General features: G+C 47.2%; 1 protein-coding gene across 1 annotated transcript in view; it reads right to left on the bottom strand.

Annotated features, from left to right (window-relative positions):
* Nucleotides 1-2,356: 2,356 nt before the first annotated feature.
* Nucleotides 2,357-19,084, bottom strand: part of DTNB (dystrobrevin beta) — a 235,471-nt gene continuing 218,743 nt past the window's right edge. Inside the window, exons 17-19 of the mRNA XM_024764484.1 lie at nt 4,423-4,582; nt 3,546-3,635; nt 2,357-3,430 (exon numbers count right to left, since the gene is read on the bottom strand). Of these exons, the coding sequence (XP_024620252.1) occupies nt 3,384-3,430; nt 3,546-3,635; nt 4,423-4,582 (297 nt within the window). The 3' untranslated portion in view covers nt 2,357-3,383. The remainder of the gene's footprint in view (nt 3,431-3,545; nt 3,636-4,422; nt 4,583-19,084) is intronic.

The raw sequence follows: 19,084 nt of genomic DNA, 5'->3' as shown, positions 1-19,084 counted from the left end.
CATTCAGACTAGGGGTCCTGGAGCTGCCTTTAGCTCTGTCTTTCCCATTCTGCATCTTCTCTTCTTCTTCCTCTGCACCTTCCCCTGCTGTGAAAACAAGTCCAAGGAGGCCAGTGACCCTTCGGCACAGTAGAAGCATAGGAGGAGGGAGAAGCGAGTAGCTTAGGAGGCTTGGCATGAAACCCTAGCTAAAAGCTCATGGCTTCAGGTCTCCAAGGGTGCTGAAATCACCTAGTCTGCACCCTGTGTGGTCCATGCTGCAGCATCATGTCCCCATAAGCCCTGAGCCCAGAGCAGTGCAGTCTGATGTCACCCACCCAGCTTCTGGCTCTATTGCTGGCTTCTCTAAGGTGATGATATCTACTAGGTATATGGCTAATACCTTGCATTCAGGTTCAAGAAAACAATGATAAAAGTGTACAGCAGGGAATACCTAGATGAACACTGGCTTTTGTGAAAAACAAAACAAACATACAAAAACCTGGTTTTAGCTGATGACAAACTTAAAATGACTGAACAGTGCAAAGTGACTGTGTGGAAAAAAGCTAATGCCATCTAAGGTTACTTTCCCTGGGGCCTGCTCAGGGAGATGGCAGAGCTCACTGTGCTGGGGGTGGAGTGGGGGTCAGGGGGAAGACCCCTTGCAATGTGGAGACGTGCTCAGCCCTGGAAACGCACTTTGAACCAGGGCCCTGCAACACTTGGGCACACGGGATGGTCAAGTGAAACCCACGTCACATGAGGAATGGCTGAAGGAACTGTGAACGGCTGCCTAAAGAGGAGAGGCTGCGGGAGAGCCACGTGATCTGCCATCAAATACTGGAAAGGCTGACATGAGAGGAGGGACTGAGCTCACTCTGGGTAGCTTCAGAGGGTGGAATGAGGATCAATTTGCTATAGAAAGGCAGATTTTGGCTCCCTGATAAGGAAGAACTTCCCAGTGAGGAGAGCTGGTCATGAATGAACTCGCTGGGAATATTCAAACAGAGGACTTTTATATCAGGCAGCAAGCTGGATGAAATGACTTCCAAGATCCTTTCCAACTCTAAGAGTCCATTATTTGTGAAAAGATTTCAGAAAAGACGAGGAGGGCAAGCTATGGATATAAACAGCATGTCCACGCCGTACAGAATACATGGAAGATAATTTGAGCACCTACTCTCATCCTCAAGAAAATCTCGACAGTGATGGTAAAAACAGGTTGGGGACTTCCTGGGGACGCAGTGGTTAAGAATCCGCCTGCCAATGCAGGGGACGTGGGTTCGAGCCCTGGTCCAGGAAGATCCCACATGCTACGGAGCAACTAAGCCCGTGCGTCACAACTACTGAGCCTGCGCTCTAGAGCCCGCGAGCCACAACTACTGAGCCTGCACGCTGCAACTACCGAAGCCCGCCCGCCCTAGAGCCCGTGCACCGCAACTACTGAAGTCTGTGCGCCTAGAGCCCGCACTCCACAACAAGAGAAGCCACCACCATGAGAAGCCCGCGCACCGCAACAGAGAGTAGCCCCCACTCGCCACAGCTAGAGAAAGCCCGCGTGCAGCAATGAAGACCCAATGCAGCCAAAAACATAAATTAAAAAAATTAAAAAAAAAAACACGCTGGTGTTGGGCTCTACCACTCACTGAGAAACTGGCAGCCTTGCATGTAAAGGGAGTTTACCTCTGTGTTTGATAGAGATACTGGGCCTTGTGTGGGGCTAGTCCACATCTACCGTGGACTTAGAGTGGAGCATCAGTGAAAGGGGCCCTCGTGGGATTGCAGACATGATCCCTTGTCCTGTGCGGGGATAAGGACAGTGTGGTGGTAAGAGCATCGGCTTAATGTTCAGACCTAAGCTCTAGGACCAGCTTTGCCCCTTCAAGCTGTGTAACTTTAGGCAAATCTCCTTTCTGATAATCACTCACTGCATTTCTAAAGTAAGGGGAGTGGACAATGTGATCTCTAAGGTACCTTTCAAATATATTACATGGTTTTGTTAAAACTATCCTTTCTTACTAGGAGAGATTGCTGAGTATCCCCATACCCTTACTTATTATGAAGCTGTTTGGTCTCTATGTGCTTTGTGTTTAATGATGTCTAGTTACCTCCCAAACTAGTGTGATGAGCTCACGAACCACTCATTTGGCACAAAACCTAATACGTGGCCACGAGGCATGAGTGTGGTTCATTTCCATGCCTGAAATCCCCTAAGAAATTCCCTCCAGAAGTGGGATTTCTGGCATCTGTGGGAGCTATGTTAGGGAAGGGACTTTCTAATCGCCCATGAGGTCATCTCAAAGGTGGTCATCTCTTCCGTTTATGTGTGTGTGGAGGGGAGCAGTGCTTCTAAAAGGGCTTGAGAAATGGTACCAGAACGGAGACAGTGTTACTGTAATGCTGACTGAACAGGAGAACTGGCATCTTAACTGAAAAAAACAACACAGGCCACACACTTATTCTCTTCTAAATGAAAACAGCAGATCTGAGAGCGAAGCCGTGGGCCAGACCTCGGCCTGGTCCCATGACAACACTAAAGGCATATGCTTTCTCCTACAAAGGTCTGAAGGAGTACACAAGGCTCGCCTTCCCTAAGCGCATGCACAGATGATTTCAATGTATTGTGTTTCAGTAAGTACATGTGTCTGAACGGCCCACAGAAAACCTGCTTTATATTTTTATTCAGTAACCTTGTTAAGCTAGTTCAAGGTATCCAAAAGCATTACATTAGGTGGAAAGACACAAAAGAGGGCCACCTGTATGAGTGACCCACAGCACTTAGGAAGGGAATGTGTTTGTTTAATATATAACACGGGAATCTGACCACCATAAAAAAGATTAGCAAAATACCTGACGGCTTCAAAACTGATGGAATCATGGGGATTCTTGAAGACATGCTGATAATGGGAATGGCCTTCTATTTTTTTCTCCTTCCCGGGTATTATGTAAGGGGAAATATGCCATGAGGTAAGGGTCTCTGGAAAATCACTGAAATAGCTAAGAGACAGACAGACTGAGAAAGAAGTCATAGATAAGACTGAACACGAGCAACGAAGGAAGCAACAGACTCAGGTCATGAACTTCCAGTGAAATCAGAGCCTCGTCATGGACAAAAGGAGAGAACAGGGTTTCAAAACCAAATCAAATAGGAGAGAGCAGAAAGGCGGCCGGGAGCAAGTCCAGCAGCTTTTGCAGCTGATGCGGTTCCAGTCATCCAGGAACGCTCTGCAGCGAGACAGCTGAGCAGGCCTAAGGAAAGAGCAGCTGTGGAGGAAGCACAGATGGAAGGCAAATTAAGGGAGGAAGGGGCCTAACTGAGCTGGATCTCTTTAAGGTCGGAATTGTGTTTGCTCCACAGGGCACACTCTTAAGAGGAACCTAAACGTGTGATTCTCTCTATGTGATCACGTGTGGGAGAGAGGCTCCCAGGATGAAGGCATCCAGCGCATCCCTGGAAGGCAAGATGACCGCGTGGTGAAATTAGGGAGACGCTTTACCACGCAGTGAGGCGGCGAGGAGGGCGCGGAGGGGGAGGTGGGAGGCTGGGCGGGCGCTGTGGGCGTCACCTGAGTGGAGCTCCTTCACCAGGGATGACATGGTGCTGGTGATGGAGTCAGCGGCCACCAGCAGGTCATTGCGGAGGTCTCTCCTTGTACCTGAGGGCAGTCAGAGCAGATGGCGATGCCACGTGGGTCGGGGGGAGAGAGCTGAGTGAACGCCTGGGTCGGTGGGGCCCTGGGACTCAGGGCAGAACTCCTAGGGGGAGATGGGCCGAGCAGCTCTGCCCGCTCCCAGGCTGTCGGGAGCACCGGTACCCAGGTCTGTCTGTGGTCCTCCTCCCTCTTCTCTACCTGAAGAGCAGGACCCTGTCAACTCCATACTTCTCAGCCACAATCAAAGGAGGTGGATTCTAGAACAAATGCTCAGGCAGGACTTACTCGCCAGCTCCACCTCCCTGCTCTTGTCTCCGCCCCAAGAAGACTTCCTGAGCTGCCTTGTCTTCCCCCAACCACATAACATCGCTGGCCATTAGCTCCACAGACAAGGAGGCTTCAGCAAGGTCCTGTTTCGAGTTCCACTCCTTCTCTTGTTTGCTCTAAGGACTTTCCAGGCCGAGCGCCCGACTTCGGGGATGCTTCCATCCAATTCCTCCGGAAGAGGCAAAGCCCAGAGGACAAGGCACTTCCCACAACCCAGAAAAAAGAGCACAGAAGCCCAGGAGGCCTGTACTTCGCACATGTACAAAGCCTGCAGACCTCCTGTTGCAGACCAGCCCATCTAATGAGAAGGGGTCAGCGCTTGACTTATTTTTACTGTATGTGAAAATCTGATCATTTAAAGCGAAGTGCACAAAAGAAAAGAAACTGGGAAAACCTCAGTAGGAATCTTGTCCACGTTTCCAAACCCCCTCAGCGCTCCATTATACTCTGCTCCCGGACTCACCCTGGGCGAAGGCCTCCTGCACGTCCCCGCCAACTCCGCTCAGCGGGTCCTGCGGGCAGTGGGTGGGTGTGGAGCCAGCGGAGGTGGGGTGCACGGGCATGGGCATCGGGCGGCTGCCTCCGTGAGTGGGCGACGTCTGTGGCGATCCTGTGGCCTGAGCCTGGGAGAATCAAAGAGATAAAACATGTCAACTCAGGTGCCTTACCTCTTTGAGGAAGGGGAAAGTCCTTTTTTTCAGTCAACCTGAGCCAGCCCAGGGCTTCCGTTCAGTGGTGCAATGCAGTGCATGATCACATTTGAAAGGAAGGAGTCAGGCTGCCTCCAGCACTGGTGAGAGGAAGAAAAGGGAAGGAAAGGGAGAGAACAAAGGGGGAGGAGGGAGAAGAGGCAGCAGGAACACTGAAGAACGGACTAAAAGCGGGAGGGAAAGGGGTAGGGGCGTGCACAGGGAGGGGGCGCCTTCCAGGTGGACAGATGGAGCAGAGTGGCTGGTTGGAGGATCTGGGAGGGGCTGGGGCCACACAGCTGGGAAATAATATACAAACACCTTTGAGTTTTGTTTGCAAACACATTCAGGTGCATTATTTCATTTGATCCTCATAACAACTTGTGAGTAGAAGGGGCACATGTTTTTTTGCATCCATTTCACAGAAGAAAAACAAGGATGAAGAGAGGAAGAGCTCTGTGTCAGGCTGCACATCTCGTCAGCGGGAGATGCTGGAACAAGCCCTTCTACTTTAAGGGCAATGACACGTGTTCTGCGCCTCTGCAGCTGCCAGGCCACAGGGAGCGGGCCTGAGTTTGTGGGTCAGGAGTCTAGCTGCAGGCTGTTCCCAGGAGCCTGGTCATCTGGCCCGTCGTGCTACACTCGTCAAGCACACACAGTGAGGTCTTCTGTGAGCCATCCCGTGGGGACTAGGTGAGAATGGACACACATTTAGTGGAAACCAAACTTTCCTTGTGAGGCTCTGCCTCAGTTTTGGAGAAAGCGTGGAGCAATGGGATAAAATTTAAAAACTCCGGTTAAAGGGAGCTCGCTGAGATTTGGGCTCTGCTGCTCTTCAGAGGAAGGGCAACTGAGGGTGGCACATAGACTGGGGTTTTCTTTGGAAGCAAAACTGGGAAAATATAAGCCAAAGTGTGCAAATGAGTTCAAAGGAAGATAATTATCTTTTGGGATCTGGGTCAGAAACCCCACGTACAAACAGAACCTGCCACCTCGAACAGGCTGACAGGCTGTGTGCACAAAGCCCCAGCTCAATGCTTCACCCAGGGTGAGCACCGGACCAAACGGAAACGATCTGTTCTCCATCGTTCTTGCTTTGATTCGTGTCTGTGTGTTTTAATTTGAGAAACTTAAAAAAATACAGAAAGCTTAAAAGTGGAACATAATAGACCACTCAAATTGATAATTAATATTGTGTCAAATTTATTCCAACCTAAAAACACTGCAGATAAATCTGAAGACCCCTTTCACTACTAATTCTTTCCAGTCCCCTCCTCTCTTCCCTTCAGAGGCAGCCACTGTCAAAGGTTTCGGCGTGAAACTTTTTACCTATGGGTACATATGTAATTATGAATAATATATGATATTTCGTGCCTTTAAATTTTGCATGAACGGGTATCATACTGCACATATCATTTTGCAACTTGCTTTTATCATCTAGCATACTTTAAAAAATGTTATTGAAGTATAGTTGATTTACAATGTTGTGTTTAATTTCTGCTGTACAGCAAAGTTAGCATACTTTTTGAGATCTTTCCATGATAAAAATAAATATGAACTTAGACTCTTACCTCACATTATATACAAAAACTAACTTAAAATGGATCATTCCAAATATAAGAACTAAAATTATAAAACTCTTAGAGGGAAAGATTAGACAATGACTTTTCAGATATGACACAAAAAGTATATACTACAAAAGAAAAACAGATAAATTCGGCTTCATTAAAATTAAAAACTATTTTTAAAGGACACCTTTAAGAAAGTGAGAAAAACTCAGAGGATGGGAAAAAGTTTTGCAAATCATATATCTCATAAGGGACTTATATTAGGAATATCTACACAACATGGTAAATCAACTATACTTCAATTAAAAAATTAATTAAAAAAAGAATATATAAAGATCTCTTGGGACTTCCCTGGTGGTCCAGTGGGTAAGACTTTGTGCTCCCAATGCATGGGGCCTGGTTTTGATCCCTGGTCGGGGAACTAGATCCCACATGCATGCCACAACTAAGAGTCTGCGTGCTGCAACTAAGAAGTCCGCAAGCTGCCAGGAAGATCCCGTGTACCGCAACTAAGATCTGGTGCAGCCTAAATAAATAAATAAATATTTTTTAAAAAAGATCTCTTCCACTCAATAATCAAAGGACAGGTAACCTAATTTAAAAACAGGCAAAGGATCTGAATGGACATTTCTCTAAAGAAGATATGCAAATATCCAATAAGCATATGAAAAGATGCTCAATATTATTGGCCATTAGGGAAATGCAAATCAAAACCATAATGAGCAGGACTTCCCTGGTGGTGCAGTGGTTAAGAATCTGCCTGCCAATGTAGGGGACACAGGTTTGATCCCTGGTCCAGGAAGATCCCACATGCCGTGGAGCAACTAAGCCTGTGTACCACAACTACTGAGCCTGCTTGCCACAAATACCGATGCCTGTGTGCCACAACAAGAGAAGCCACTGCAATGAGAAGCCCGTGCACCACAACGAAGAGCAGCCCCTGCTTGACATAACTAGAGAAAGCCCGCACGCAGCAACGAAGACCCAATGTACCTGCCAATGTAGGGGACACAGGTTTGATCCCTGGTCCAGGAAGATCCCACATGCCGCGGAGCAACTAAGCCCGTGCGCCACAACTACTAAAGCCCATGCACTCTAGGGCCCGCGTGCCACAACTACTGAAGCCCACACACCTAGAGCCCGTGCTCTGCAACAAGAGAAGCCACCGCGATGACCGTGTGCCGCAACGAAGAGTAGCCCCTGCTCGCCGCAGCTAGAGAAAGGCTGCACGCTGCAACGAAGACCCAATGCAGCCAAAAAACAAAACAAACACAAAACCCAAAAAACCACAATGAGCTACAACTTCACACCCACTAAGATGGCTATAATAAAAAAGACAGATAATAACAAGTGTTGACAAGAATGTGGAGAAATCGAAACGCTCATAAACTGCTGGTAGGAATATAAAACTGGTGCAGCTGCTTTAGAAAACAGTTTGGCAGTTCCTCAAAAGTTTAAACACTCACTACCATATGACCCAACAATTCCACTCCTACATGTATATACTAGAGATAAATGAAAATCTATGTATACACAAAAATTTGTACACAAATGTTCATAGCAGCATTATATATAATAGCCCCAAAGTGAAAACAAACCCAAATGCCCAGGGACTTCCCTTGTGGTGCAGTGGTTAAGAATCCACCTGCCAATGCAGGGGACACAGGTTTGATCCCTGGTCCGGGAAGGTCCCACATGCCACGGAGCAACTAAGCCCGTGAGCCATAACTACTGAGCCTGTGCTCTAGAGCCTGCGAGCCACAACTACTGAGGCCACGTGCCACAACTACTGAAGCCCGGGCACCTAGAGCCTGCGCTCCGCAACAAGAGAAGCCACCTCGGGACTTCCCTGGTGGTGCAGTGGTTAAGAATCTGCCTGCCAATGCAGGGGACACAGGTTCGATCCATGGTCCGGGAAGATCCCACATGCCGTGGAGCAACTAAGCCTGTGTACCACAACTACTGAGCCTGCTTGCCACAAATACCGATGCCTGTGTGCCACAACAAGAGAAGCCACTGCAATGAGAAGCCCGTGCACCACAACGAAGAGCAGCCCCTGCTTGACATAACTAGAGAAAGCCCGCACGCAGCAACCAAGACCCAATGCAACCAGAGGAAAAAAAAAAAAGTGTCGGGGAGGGCATGGAGAAAAGGGAACCTTTGTGCACTACTGGTGAGAAGGTAAACTGGTGTGGCCACTAGGCAAAGTGGCATTTTTCCTCAAAAAATGAAAAATAGGACAACCATATGATCCAATAATCCCACTTCTGTGTATATATCCAAAGAAAATGAAAACAGGGACTTCCCTGGTGGTCCAGCAGTTAAGACTCCGTGCTCCCAACGTGGGGGCCCAGGTTTGATCCCTGGTCAGGGAACTAGATCCCACAACTAAAGATCCCACATGCTGCAACTAAAAAATCCTGCATGCGGCAACTAAAAGATCCCACACGCTGCAAAGTAAACACAAAACCCAAAAAACCACAATGAGCTACAACTTCACACCCACTAAGATGGCTATAATAAAAAAGACAGATAATAACAAGTGTTGACAAGAATGTGGAGAAATCGAAACGCTCATAAACTGCTGGTAGGAATATAAAACTGGTGCAGCTGCTTTAGAAAACAGTTTGGCAGTTCCTCAAAAGTTTAAACACTCACTACCATATGACCCAACAATTCCACTCCTACATGTATATACTAGAGATAAATGAAAATCTATGTATACACAAAAATTTGTACACAAATGTTCATAGCAGCATTATATATAATAGCCCCAAAGTGAAAACAAACCCAAATGCCCATAGATCCCACACGCTGCAAAGAAGATCCTGCGTGCCACAACTAAGACCTGGCACAGCCAAATAAATTTAAAAAAAGAAAATGAAAACAGAATCTTGAAGAGACATTTGAACTCCATATACACTTGTTCACTGCAGCATTATTCACAATAGCTAGGATATGCAAACAACCTAAGTGTCCATCAACAGATAAATGGATAAAGAAGATGTGGTATATATGTACAATGGAATATTATTCAGCCATGAGAAAGAAGGAAATCCTGCTGTGTTATTTATAGTAAGTGAAATAAACCAGACAAAGAAAGACAAACACTTCACATGGTATCATCAATATGTGGAATCTAAAAAAAAGTCACACTCAGAAACTGAGAGTAGAAAAGTAGTTGCCAGGGGCTGAGTGGTGGGGGAATGGGGAGAGGTTGGTAAAAGGGTGTAAACTTCCGGCTAAAACATAAGGTCTGAGGATCTAATATTACATGGTGACTACAGTTGGTAATATACTATTGTATAGTTGAAATATGCTAAGAAAGAACAACTTAAATGTTCTCACACACACACAGAAGATAAATATGTGAGGTGATGGACATGTTAATTAACTAGATGGGGAAATCCTTTCACCATGTATAGGTTTATTAAGTCTCTACAATGTATACTTTAAATATCTTACAATCTTATATGTCAATTATACTTCAATAAAGCTGAAATAAATATAGAATAAATTATAAAAAAAGAACCTGTGTCTAGAACATATAAAAAAACTCTTGTAACTGAATAATAAGACAGGCAACCCAATTACAAAACAGGCAAAGACTTGAATAGACGTTTCATGAAACAAGATATACAAATGAGCTAAAAATTACATGAAAAATGCTCAGCACGAGTACTCAGGGAAAAGAAAACTGAAATCACAAAGAGATACCACTTACTGACTGAAATAGCTACGATCAAAAAGACTGACAAGGATGTGGGAAAAGGGAAACCCTTGTACACTGCTGATGGGACTGTAAAATGGTACAACCACTTTGGAAGACGGTCTGGCAGCTTCTTAAAACGTTAAATGTAAACTTACCATATGACCCAGCAATTTCACTCCTGAGTATGTACCCAAGAGAAATAAAAACATATGCTCATCCAAAACTTGTACACAAACGTCTATTAGCAACATTTAGTTTAATAGGTCAAAAGTGGAAATAACCCCAAAATCTACTGACTGGTGAATGACTTAAAATGTGGTTAATCCATATAATGGAATACTACGAAATCTCTTTTTGATGTTTTTATCCCGGTTTAACTTTTTTTTTTGCGGTACACGGGCCTCTCACTGTTGTGGCCTCTCCCGTTGCGGAGCACAGGCTCCGGATGCGCAGTCTCAGCGGCCATGGCTCACGGGCCTAGCTGCTCTGCGGCATGTGGGATTTTCCCAGACCGGGGCACGAACCCATGTCCCCTGCATCAGCAGGCGGACTCTCAACCACTGCGCCACCAGGGAAGCCCCCGGTTTAACTTTTATAATAATTTTCCGTTGACAATTCAACATGTTCTATCTTCTGAAATATTCTCTTCTATTTTGTCAGTGGTTACAAAACATTTATTATTATTTAGTCTTTCAGGGTATATATCTTTTCTTCCCGACTAGTTTATAAACCTTAGGAGTCCGGTTTTGTCCAGATAACATTATCACATATTAATCACTGTATTGTGGGAAAAAACCTCCACCTTTCACCCTATAATTATCACCCTCTGCTTTTGGGGCCATTTTTATGGGAGAGGGAGCAAATAATAAAGCATAAAATTCATTCTAGTTTGGAAAGTGCTTATGAGCAATCAGACCTAGCAGTTTCAGCCCCAATACAAACTAGGTAAGGAAGCTGGGAAGAAGGCGAGAGAATCTACAGAGAAGGCAAGAAAGTCTGATGCAGAGGCTTGGCTTTGCAGGAAAGTCCTGAGCAAGCACAGTTTGGGATGTAGGAGATCGCAGAAGTGGTGGATACTGGCAATGCCCAGGCCTTTCCTGGGCCTTCCCAGGGCTGAGGGGAGAGAATAAAGATCGTTTCTTGGGTTGCCTGGGCAGCCTCAAGGAAGGACCCCATGCAGCCAATTGCTTCCCATAGGCTGATACTGTGAGAAGTGAGGAGCCCAAAGCTGTCTGTCCATCACAGAGGAGTCAGAGCCTCGGTGAGCTCAGGTGTGGACCTTGGATGCTGGGGGAGTCTACGAACTCAGATGCCTCAGCCACCGAATGGAGGGTGCTGCCCACGAGAACCAGGCCTGGCCAACAAGCAAAGGACATGATGGCTTCAGCACAGGTCAACGTGGAGCTATGGACACCCCTCCACTGAGGCCACAGCACCCAGCAAAAGGCCCCAAGGTGCAGCACTCATTTTGGGTGCAGGAAAGGGGATAAGAATCTCTGAAATGACTGGCTTCAGAGTTTTCCTAGAAATGCCCAGACTAAGTGCCCATCTCAGAAAGTGAGCGCTCAAGAGGGAAATTAAGGCCACTTAAATAATTTTTTTTCCTAAGTATGTGGCCTGTGAAATTCAAATTCACTGCACTGTATGACAGTTATCTGGACAGTTATCTGGACAGTTATGCTGTCCAACCCAGTATTAAACATGTGGCAAGTACTCAGTAAATCTCGGTGAGACTGGAGCCAGGCATCACCCCAAGGACTGAGTGTCACAGTTGTTAAGACCGGAGATGAACAAATAGGTTGCTTTTTAAGAACATGAAGCTGAACCTCTGCAAATATTTTAACAGGAAAATGATGACGGGGAATGAGGTAAGAGGGATTGACAGGGGTAGACAGCCACATGTGGCTAAATCTCTAGGATCAGGAAATGAAACCTACTGCCCACCATCAGCTTGAAAATAATCAGGCCCCCTTCCTGGGATCACTGCCCAGGACATGCCTTCTGAGGAAGACAGAAACCAGACTCCTGACATTGCCTTTGTTCAGAGCAGTAGAAAGAGAAAAGCTCAGACCGCTGGGAAGGCATAATTTTCCCCATGGATCTCAAACTTCAGCCCTTGGCTTTAGGATCATGTTGGATTAAAGCAATGCTAGGACGGAGCTGTCAGGAACCCTATGCGCATTCTGGGTCCAGCAGAGCAATGCCGGTTTGGCATCCTTGTGCGGCAGTAAATCCCAAAGGCCCCGGGAGAGGCACAAGTCATAGGTAATCGATATGCAGGTACTTCAGCCAGGCTTGAAGCTGAGGGATCCGGAATGAGGTTGATCTGGAATGAGGCATATGTTGGTGCAACAGAGGTCAACTGAGTCTGCTCCTGGGCGGTTTCGACAACAACCATCTACTGAAAGGCCTGCACTCTCTCACCTTCAGGCCTCTACTAGCTGTTCTCTCTGCCGGGAGTGCTACCCCTCTGTGGTGTCTGACCAGCTGGTCTTCCAGCTGTCTGCTTCACTGTCACCTCCCTCAGAACCCTGTACAGCAGTAATCTCACCCCTCAAATTTATCTTCCTTACCATTGTGCTTACCACATGCAAAGGCTTAATAAATATTCGTTAAATGACAGTGAGGTGTATCAAGTTTCTGACCCTTTCTCTTCTGTAATGGAAAGCGGGAACGTAGCCAGAGCGGGCAATGATCTCCGGGGAGGACTAAATCTATCGTCATCAATAAAGCTTTATGTGAAATACTTTAACTAGGTAACTAACTGTGGCGGGCAGACCTCTGAGGAGGCCTCCAGTGGCACCCTCCCTCCCTGCAGTCATCTCTGGTGTTATCCCCTCCCCTTGAACGTGGGCTGGGTGTAGTGACTGCTTCTGATGTATCAGGCCAATGGGATGTCACTTCTGAGATCAGCTGATAAAAGACCATGACTTCTGTCTTGTCCACACATACCCTCTCCCACTCTTGCCCCTGCTCATGCTAAGGAAGCCAGCTGCCGTCTTATGAGCTGCCCTGTGGAGAGGCCCACCTGGCAAGGAACTGAGGATGCATTCCAGCCATCAGCCGGCATTGAACTGTGGCCCTCAATTCAACTACCCACGAGGAATCCTGCCTACAACGACGTGATCTGTTGAGGCTTGAGGTGACTGTAACCTTGTGAGAAACCCTGACCCCTCAGCTTGTGAGGACCCAGCTAAACAGCGCCTGGACTCCTGACCCACAGAAGCTGTGAGTTAAACTTGTTCTCCTAAGCCATTAAGTTTCGGGGTAAGTTGTTATGCAGCCATAGGTAACTCACGCGCTGAGCTTGAGTTTTTTTCTTTCTGCATTATTAGATCAGTCCCATCTGAAGAGCATTTGACTGAGAGGGAGCAGGAGGGAGAATCTGGGGATGAGACCAGGCCCAGAGGCCTGCATGAGACGCCGAAGACCTTGGAAAGAGGACCGTGGATGAGAAGAGAAGCAAGCATAGAGAATCAAGAAAAATTTTTCCGGATCTGAGAATGTACCTAAGTCCCTCAGTGCATTAGGCTGTCCTGAGGCTGAAAGTTTCAAACGCCTTACTTTGTAATGAGTAAATGGCAGGGTCTGGAGACAATTCTCTGCTGCAAATCCAATGACTCAGAAGAGGAGGGGCCGCCGCAGGCGCCAAGAGGGGATCTTGCTCTGGCCACAGGCCCGGGTGAACGCTAAGGAGGCGGTGAGGTTCCGTGGGAGGGGCGCACCCTTAAAGTCCGGAGACCTGGGGTTTTCTTTTGACTGTACAGGACGTGCATTTTAATTCTTCTGGAGTTCAGTCTCCTCATTTACAAACTGAGCGGCATCGAACTAGATGACCTGGGAAGCATTTTTCAGATATAAAATGCTATGATTCTACGACCTTCACCAAGTTACCTCATCTCAGAAATGCCGAGTGATCAAGGCTTTGCTTCGGTCATAACCACTCTGTCAGTGAAGGATCCCCCCCTGAGGGCTCTCAGCGGCCACCTCAGGGTCACCTAAGGCACGTTCTACTCCTAACTCTCCTTTCTCACGAGCGGAGTCCACACCGGAGATGCTGCCTGTTCAGGTCTCCTGCACTTGCAGCTGGTGGGGAGGTGCAGGGAGCAGACTGCTGTATGCAGAGGACGGGCTGTCTCCAGGAAGACGGTTGGAAATAAGGTCCTCCTCATTACATAAGCACAGACTGGAGCGTCTGGAGCACACACGGCTGAAGGCAGTGCTGCAGTGCGCACGGCAGCTCTCCTGGCTCGCCGACAAGTCACCTATAACCCGGTTAGAGACTGCCCATCCTCTGCCCACCTGATAGGTCTGTGCCGGATGGACGCACTGAAGTCGGCGCAGAGGAAGCACTGCACTGAGTGACTGCACCTTGTTGCAAAGGCACAGATGGGTTGTACGTTCAGAGAGGCAGGCCCTCCCCATGGAGACTGCTGAGCAACTCCACTCAGAGCAAACGCATCTAGAATAAGCAGCACAGTCAGAGGCTGGGGGGAGCATCACTGCTGGAACCCAGAGATCATGGGGAACCTGAGACCCACACAGAAATCAGCAAAGGTGGAGGGACTAGGGGGGTGGGGATAAGCTGTCCAACGAGGGCCCAAAAGAATCGCGTGCCTCTGGGTTTCAGCTGCCAGAAGAGGGGCGGCGAGCCTAGAGAAGCTGGGGGAGCTTCACGACACGCTCCTTAGTGTTTTAAAGTTTCCTGAAGCAGGACAGTGGGACCTTGTTGAAATACAACTTATTACAAAGGCCTGAACACAGCAAAGGCCGGTCACGTGTCTAACCAACAACTAAACACAATAAATGCCCTGTAACTCAGGTTCTCTGAGGACAGAGGTCCCTTGTAGTTGGAAACAATTCTGCTGGAAAGACAGAGCTAGAGAAATGTTACAATCTGAGAGGCTCTCTCCTCTGCTGGCCCTTCACTGCTTCTAAATCAGCAAAGACTCTGAGAACCTGAGAAAGCTATGTATCGTGTTCCAAGAAAAGAGTTCAGAGGTTATGCTTGTAATGTCAGAGGGTTCGTGACCCCAGGAAAACAGCCTCTGTTTTAGTCCAACATTCATTACTGTATCTGAGGAGATGGAGGCCTAGAGAAGTCAAAGGTCACAAATAAATTAGTAGCAAGGCTAAGATGGGTACCTGGGTCTTCCAGTGGCCTTAAACTGCTGGAAGGACCCTAAGCACTTTGGGATCCCAAGTCTCTGCGGTCAGAAGGGACAAGGGTCAGGTGAGACTTCTTACCGCCGAGGCCAATCATGATTTTTGATAGCAACATAAATTAATTTCCAACACGAGTGAGAAATGTGAGAAGGGAGAATGCGGTGATTCCGACTTAGTCTTTTGTTTGAGCGCAAGTCTAATATTGGAGCCAAAACAGGTACAGAGAACGCCAGAGAAGGTGACTTGAGGACACTGTGAGTGGAGATGGGGACTCACATGCTGTGGCAGAGAGCGTGGCCGTGCAGGGGCAGAGGTGCTGTCTGCAGTAGGAAAATGACGGATATACAGTCCTGGGCTGTGCTCAGCCAGCCCCAGCAGGGCGCCTGGCACACAGTAGGGGCTCCATAAATACTATTTCCTTCCCTTCTTTTTCCTGATGGAACAGGTATGAATTTTTTTTTTTTACCTCCTTGATTATCGTCAGGTAATCAAACCCAAGGAGGCTTATGGCAAAAAGCCTGATTTTGAGAGTTAATGCCCTCGCCAGAGCACTATTAACGGCATCCCCTCCACACACACACCCAACGAAAACTCTGAGCTAAGCGGTTATCATGGTAACAGAAGGAGACACTTGAGTCTCCATTTTTCTCTCTCTGATTCATGGACACCTGCCAGGTAGCAGATGGCCTGTGTGGACAATTACCTTCATTTTCCTGCAATGTATTTAAATTAAACAAACTGGCCTCTTTGCTGCCGATTTTCAGAGGCCCGTTCGGAAAAACAACAACAAAAAAAACCCCAGAAAAACAATGTTGGGAGAAAGGAACTACAAGTCTGAAATTTAGATGAGGCAACCGTGAACATACAGAGAACTGGGATGTATACAGAATGGACTTTGTACATTTTTTTCGTCAATAAAAGGTAAAAAAAAACAAAACAAAAAACCCCACAGACTATTTTGAGCTGCTGCAGGTGGTGGCTCTGCTAGGAAAATGCAGCTGTCTCATCAAATGTGGAAGTAAAAGGAGAGAGAGAGGATTATCTGACGCTGTACTGTCTGTCCTGCTGCAAGATTTGAAAATAATTGCCTAACATGACGAGAGTTAAGACTGCTGGGAGTTAGGCCCAGGGGTGGAAGTGAGCACACAAGGAGAACAGGGGTGGAGGAGATGAAAAAGGCAGTCACGTGGCAGTGAGCAAAGCAGCAGCCGCGGTTCCCTCTGGGGCGAATTAGAAACAGGTAAAGAACACGCCTGGAGACCTTCCCCTCTCCCCAAAGTGTCCACCGCTGAGGTAAAGGGTGGTGCAGCTTTTAAGGATGAACTTGGCTTCTAAACACCCAAGAGAAGGGCCAAACAGTTCTATGATGTCTCTCTTCTCTCACCACCGTTAATACACATTTATCTATCGTGTGTGTCTGCTGGAAGGAGAGGGGCCACCAAAAAGTCTGCCTTGAGGTCCCTCCTCAGAGGGCTGACACCTGTCTGTTCCCACATCACTTCAGGAAACTCAGGGCTTACCCATGACCTGTCACTGCCGGCGGTGGCTCTCAGGTGTCACTCCCTGTGGGGTTACTGCTATGGACAGCAATGGCAGGACTGCTGGGTGTTTTGTGATCACACTGTTGGCAACGGGGAGGTGGTTATGGTTCTCATTCTCCATGATTCTGCCCCTATTCAAGCCAAACTGAATTATATAGAAGACAAAGCTTACCCGAGCCTGAAAGAGCTGGGGGGCAAGATGTCTAGGTATCTTTCTCAGTGGAAGGAGCAAAGCGTATTAAGTTCCTAAGACTGTCTCAGAAGAACAACCTCTTAAAACTCACCATAAACCCGAAGATCAAAAGAAGGCTGAAATTTAAACTTTTAGATAGGGAAGCTCATAAATTCCAAGACTAGAATTACCCTCTTTCTGTTTGTTTCTCCTAGTTTGCCCAGCTCTGTTTGAAAATGGTATCCCATTAGTTCTCATCGCAGGATTTCAAAGCTAGTTCTCAGCAAAATGATCAGGGGCCTCACTGAGGGAAAAATCCCTATAAAATAAATACCAAACACTCAGATTGCATGTTAGAAACCAAAAGAGGACAGGATTCCAGGAGAGCATGGTCCTTAATTCAGACATGGATTCAACGATGGGGCAGGCAGTCTGAACCTATCAATGATATTTTAAAGTTCAATGAGTCAGACTTAAATGCTGCTTATGGGTAAGTAAGTAAAACTTGTATGATGAGGTGTGGCACCTGGTCCAGCACTACCCCTCTTTGTTGAGTCCCTGTTCTATATAATAAGGTGGTTAGAGTCCAGGCTTTGCAGTCAGATGGACCTAGTTTGGATTCCAGCTCTGCCATTTATTAGCTGTGTGACCTGAGGCAACTTACTTGATCTCTCTGAGGCTCAGGTTCTTCACATGTAAAGTGGAGATAAGAATATCTGGGCTTCCCTGGTGGCGCAGGGGTTGAGAGTCCGCCTGCCGATGCAGGAGACACGGGTTTTTTTTTAAAAAAAAAAAAAAAAAAAAAAAAAGAATATCTTCATGGGTTGGTGAGGATGTACATAAAGTGCTTCACATGCTGGCTCAATGGGGTAGTACCTGCCATGATTCCACTTTGAAATGTGCAAAGTAGGGGTATGAAGGGGCAAGGTCTCCACTCTCAGCAGGCTCATAGCCTCCTAGGCAGTTCGGCATGTACACAGCTAGCACACAAAGGAGGATGAAATCCGTACCGTAGCAGAGGTACAAAGGAAAAGGGGCACAGAGGCGAGAGAGTTTAACTCTGACCTTCTGGAACAGGGTAAGGTTTCACAGAAGAGGTGGCATCTGAGAGTGTCTTGAGGGGTATAATTTCAATAGGCAGAAGTGGCTCGGGAAGGGCAATCCAGGTGAGGAAAGGGCATGAACAGAGGCACCATGAGAGAGGAAGCTGTATGTGTGTGTTGCAGGGCAGGGGAGGAGCATGTGGGGACACTAGTATGCAGGGAGCACAGAAGATATATGGTGGGAAAGAGAAGTGTGGGCCACAATCATCCAGAGCCTTAAGTAAATGGTCATCAAGTTTATTTACTAGGCGATAGATGGGCAAACTATAGCCCGTGGCCAAATCCAGCTTGCCACCTGCTTTTTTACAGTCTGTGAGCTAAGAATGGTTTTTACATTTTTAAATGGTTTTATTTTAAATGGTTATATAAGTCCTTACATAATAGCTCTGATTTGGTTCACAAAGCCTAAAATGCTCACTACCTAACCCTTTAAGGAAAAGCTTGCTGACCCCTGCTATAGGCAATGGCAGAGGGAGCCCGTGAAGACTTCCGAGGACAGAGTGGTGTGGTCAATCTGGTCTGATTTAGGAATCTGGCTCCAGGGCAAAGTGAAGGAGGGACTGAGAAACAGGAGGCAGGAGAGAGGGAGACCAGGTGACAGATGACGGAGGCTGGAATGGAGAATGGTGATAGGAATTGGGAGAAGAGAGACACAAGCAAGCTTTTGGAGAAAAAGTTGACTAGACTGTGACAACTGAGTGGGGAGAGTAGGGGACTGGAAGACAGCATGTATGTAGGGAGTGCTGGCACTGATGTTAACAGAAGCAGGATATATGGACAAAGGGGTGATTTGTGGGGGAAGGTGACTGGAAATCTTTTACCATCCATCCCATATCTAAACCTCAGAATAAGGGATGCTGAGAATGCCTCAAGGGCTCAGACTGGTATCACAGAGAAAGGTTCTCTGATCCTACTTCCCTGACCAGGGATCCAACCAGTGCCCCCTGCAGTGGAAGTGCAAAGTCCTAACCATTGGACCACTAGGGAATTCCTGAGCAGTGGTTCTTCACTGGGGATAATTTTACCTGCTAGGAACCTGGTGTGGGTGTCGGTGTGGGTGTGGTGCTCCCCCTGGAATTTAGTAGGTAGAGATCAAGGATGCTGCTCGACATGCTGCAATGCATAGAACACCCTTCCCCACCCCAACCCACCAAAAAAAACAAAAGTCATCTGG

This window comes from Neophocaena asiaeorientalis, unplaced genomic scaffold (assembly GCF_003031525.2).
Source record: "Neophocaena asiaeorientalis asiaeorientalis breed wild unplaced genomic scaffold, Neophocaena_asiaeorientalis_V1.1 scaffold345, whole genome shotgun sequence".
Classification (NCBI taxonomy): Eukaryota; Metazoa; Chordata; class Mammalia; order Artiodactyla; family Phocoenidae; genus Neophocaena; species Neophocaena asiaeorientalis.
The sequence above is the reverse complement of the archived record's forward strand: the minus strand, read 5'-3'. Positions and strand labels throughout refer to the sequence as shown.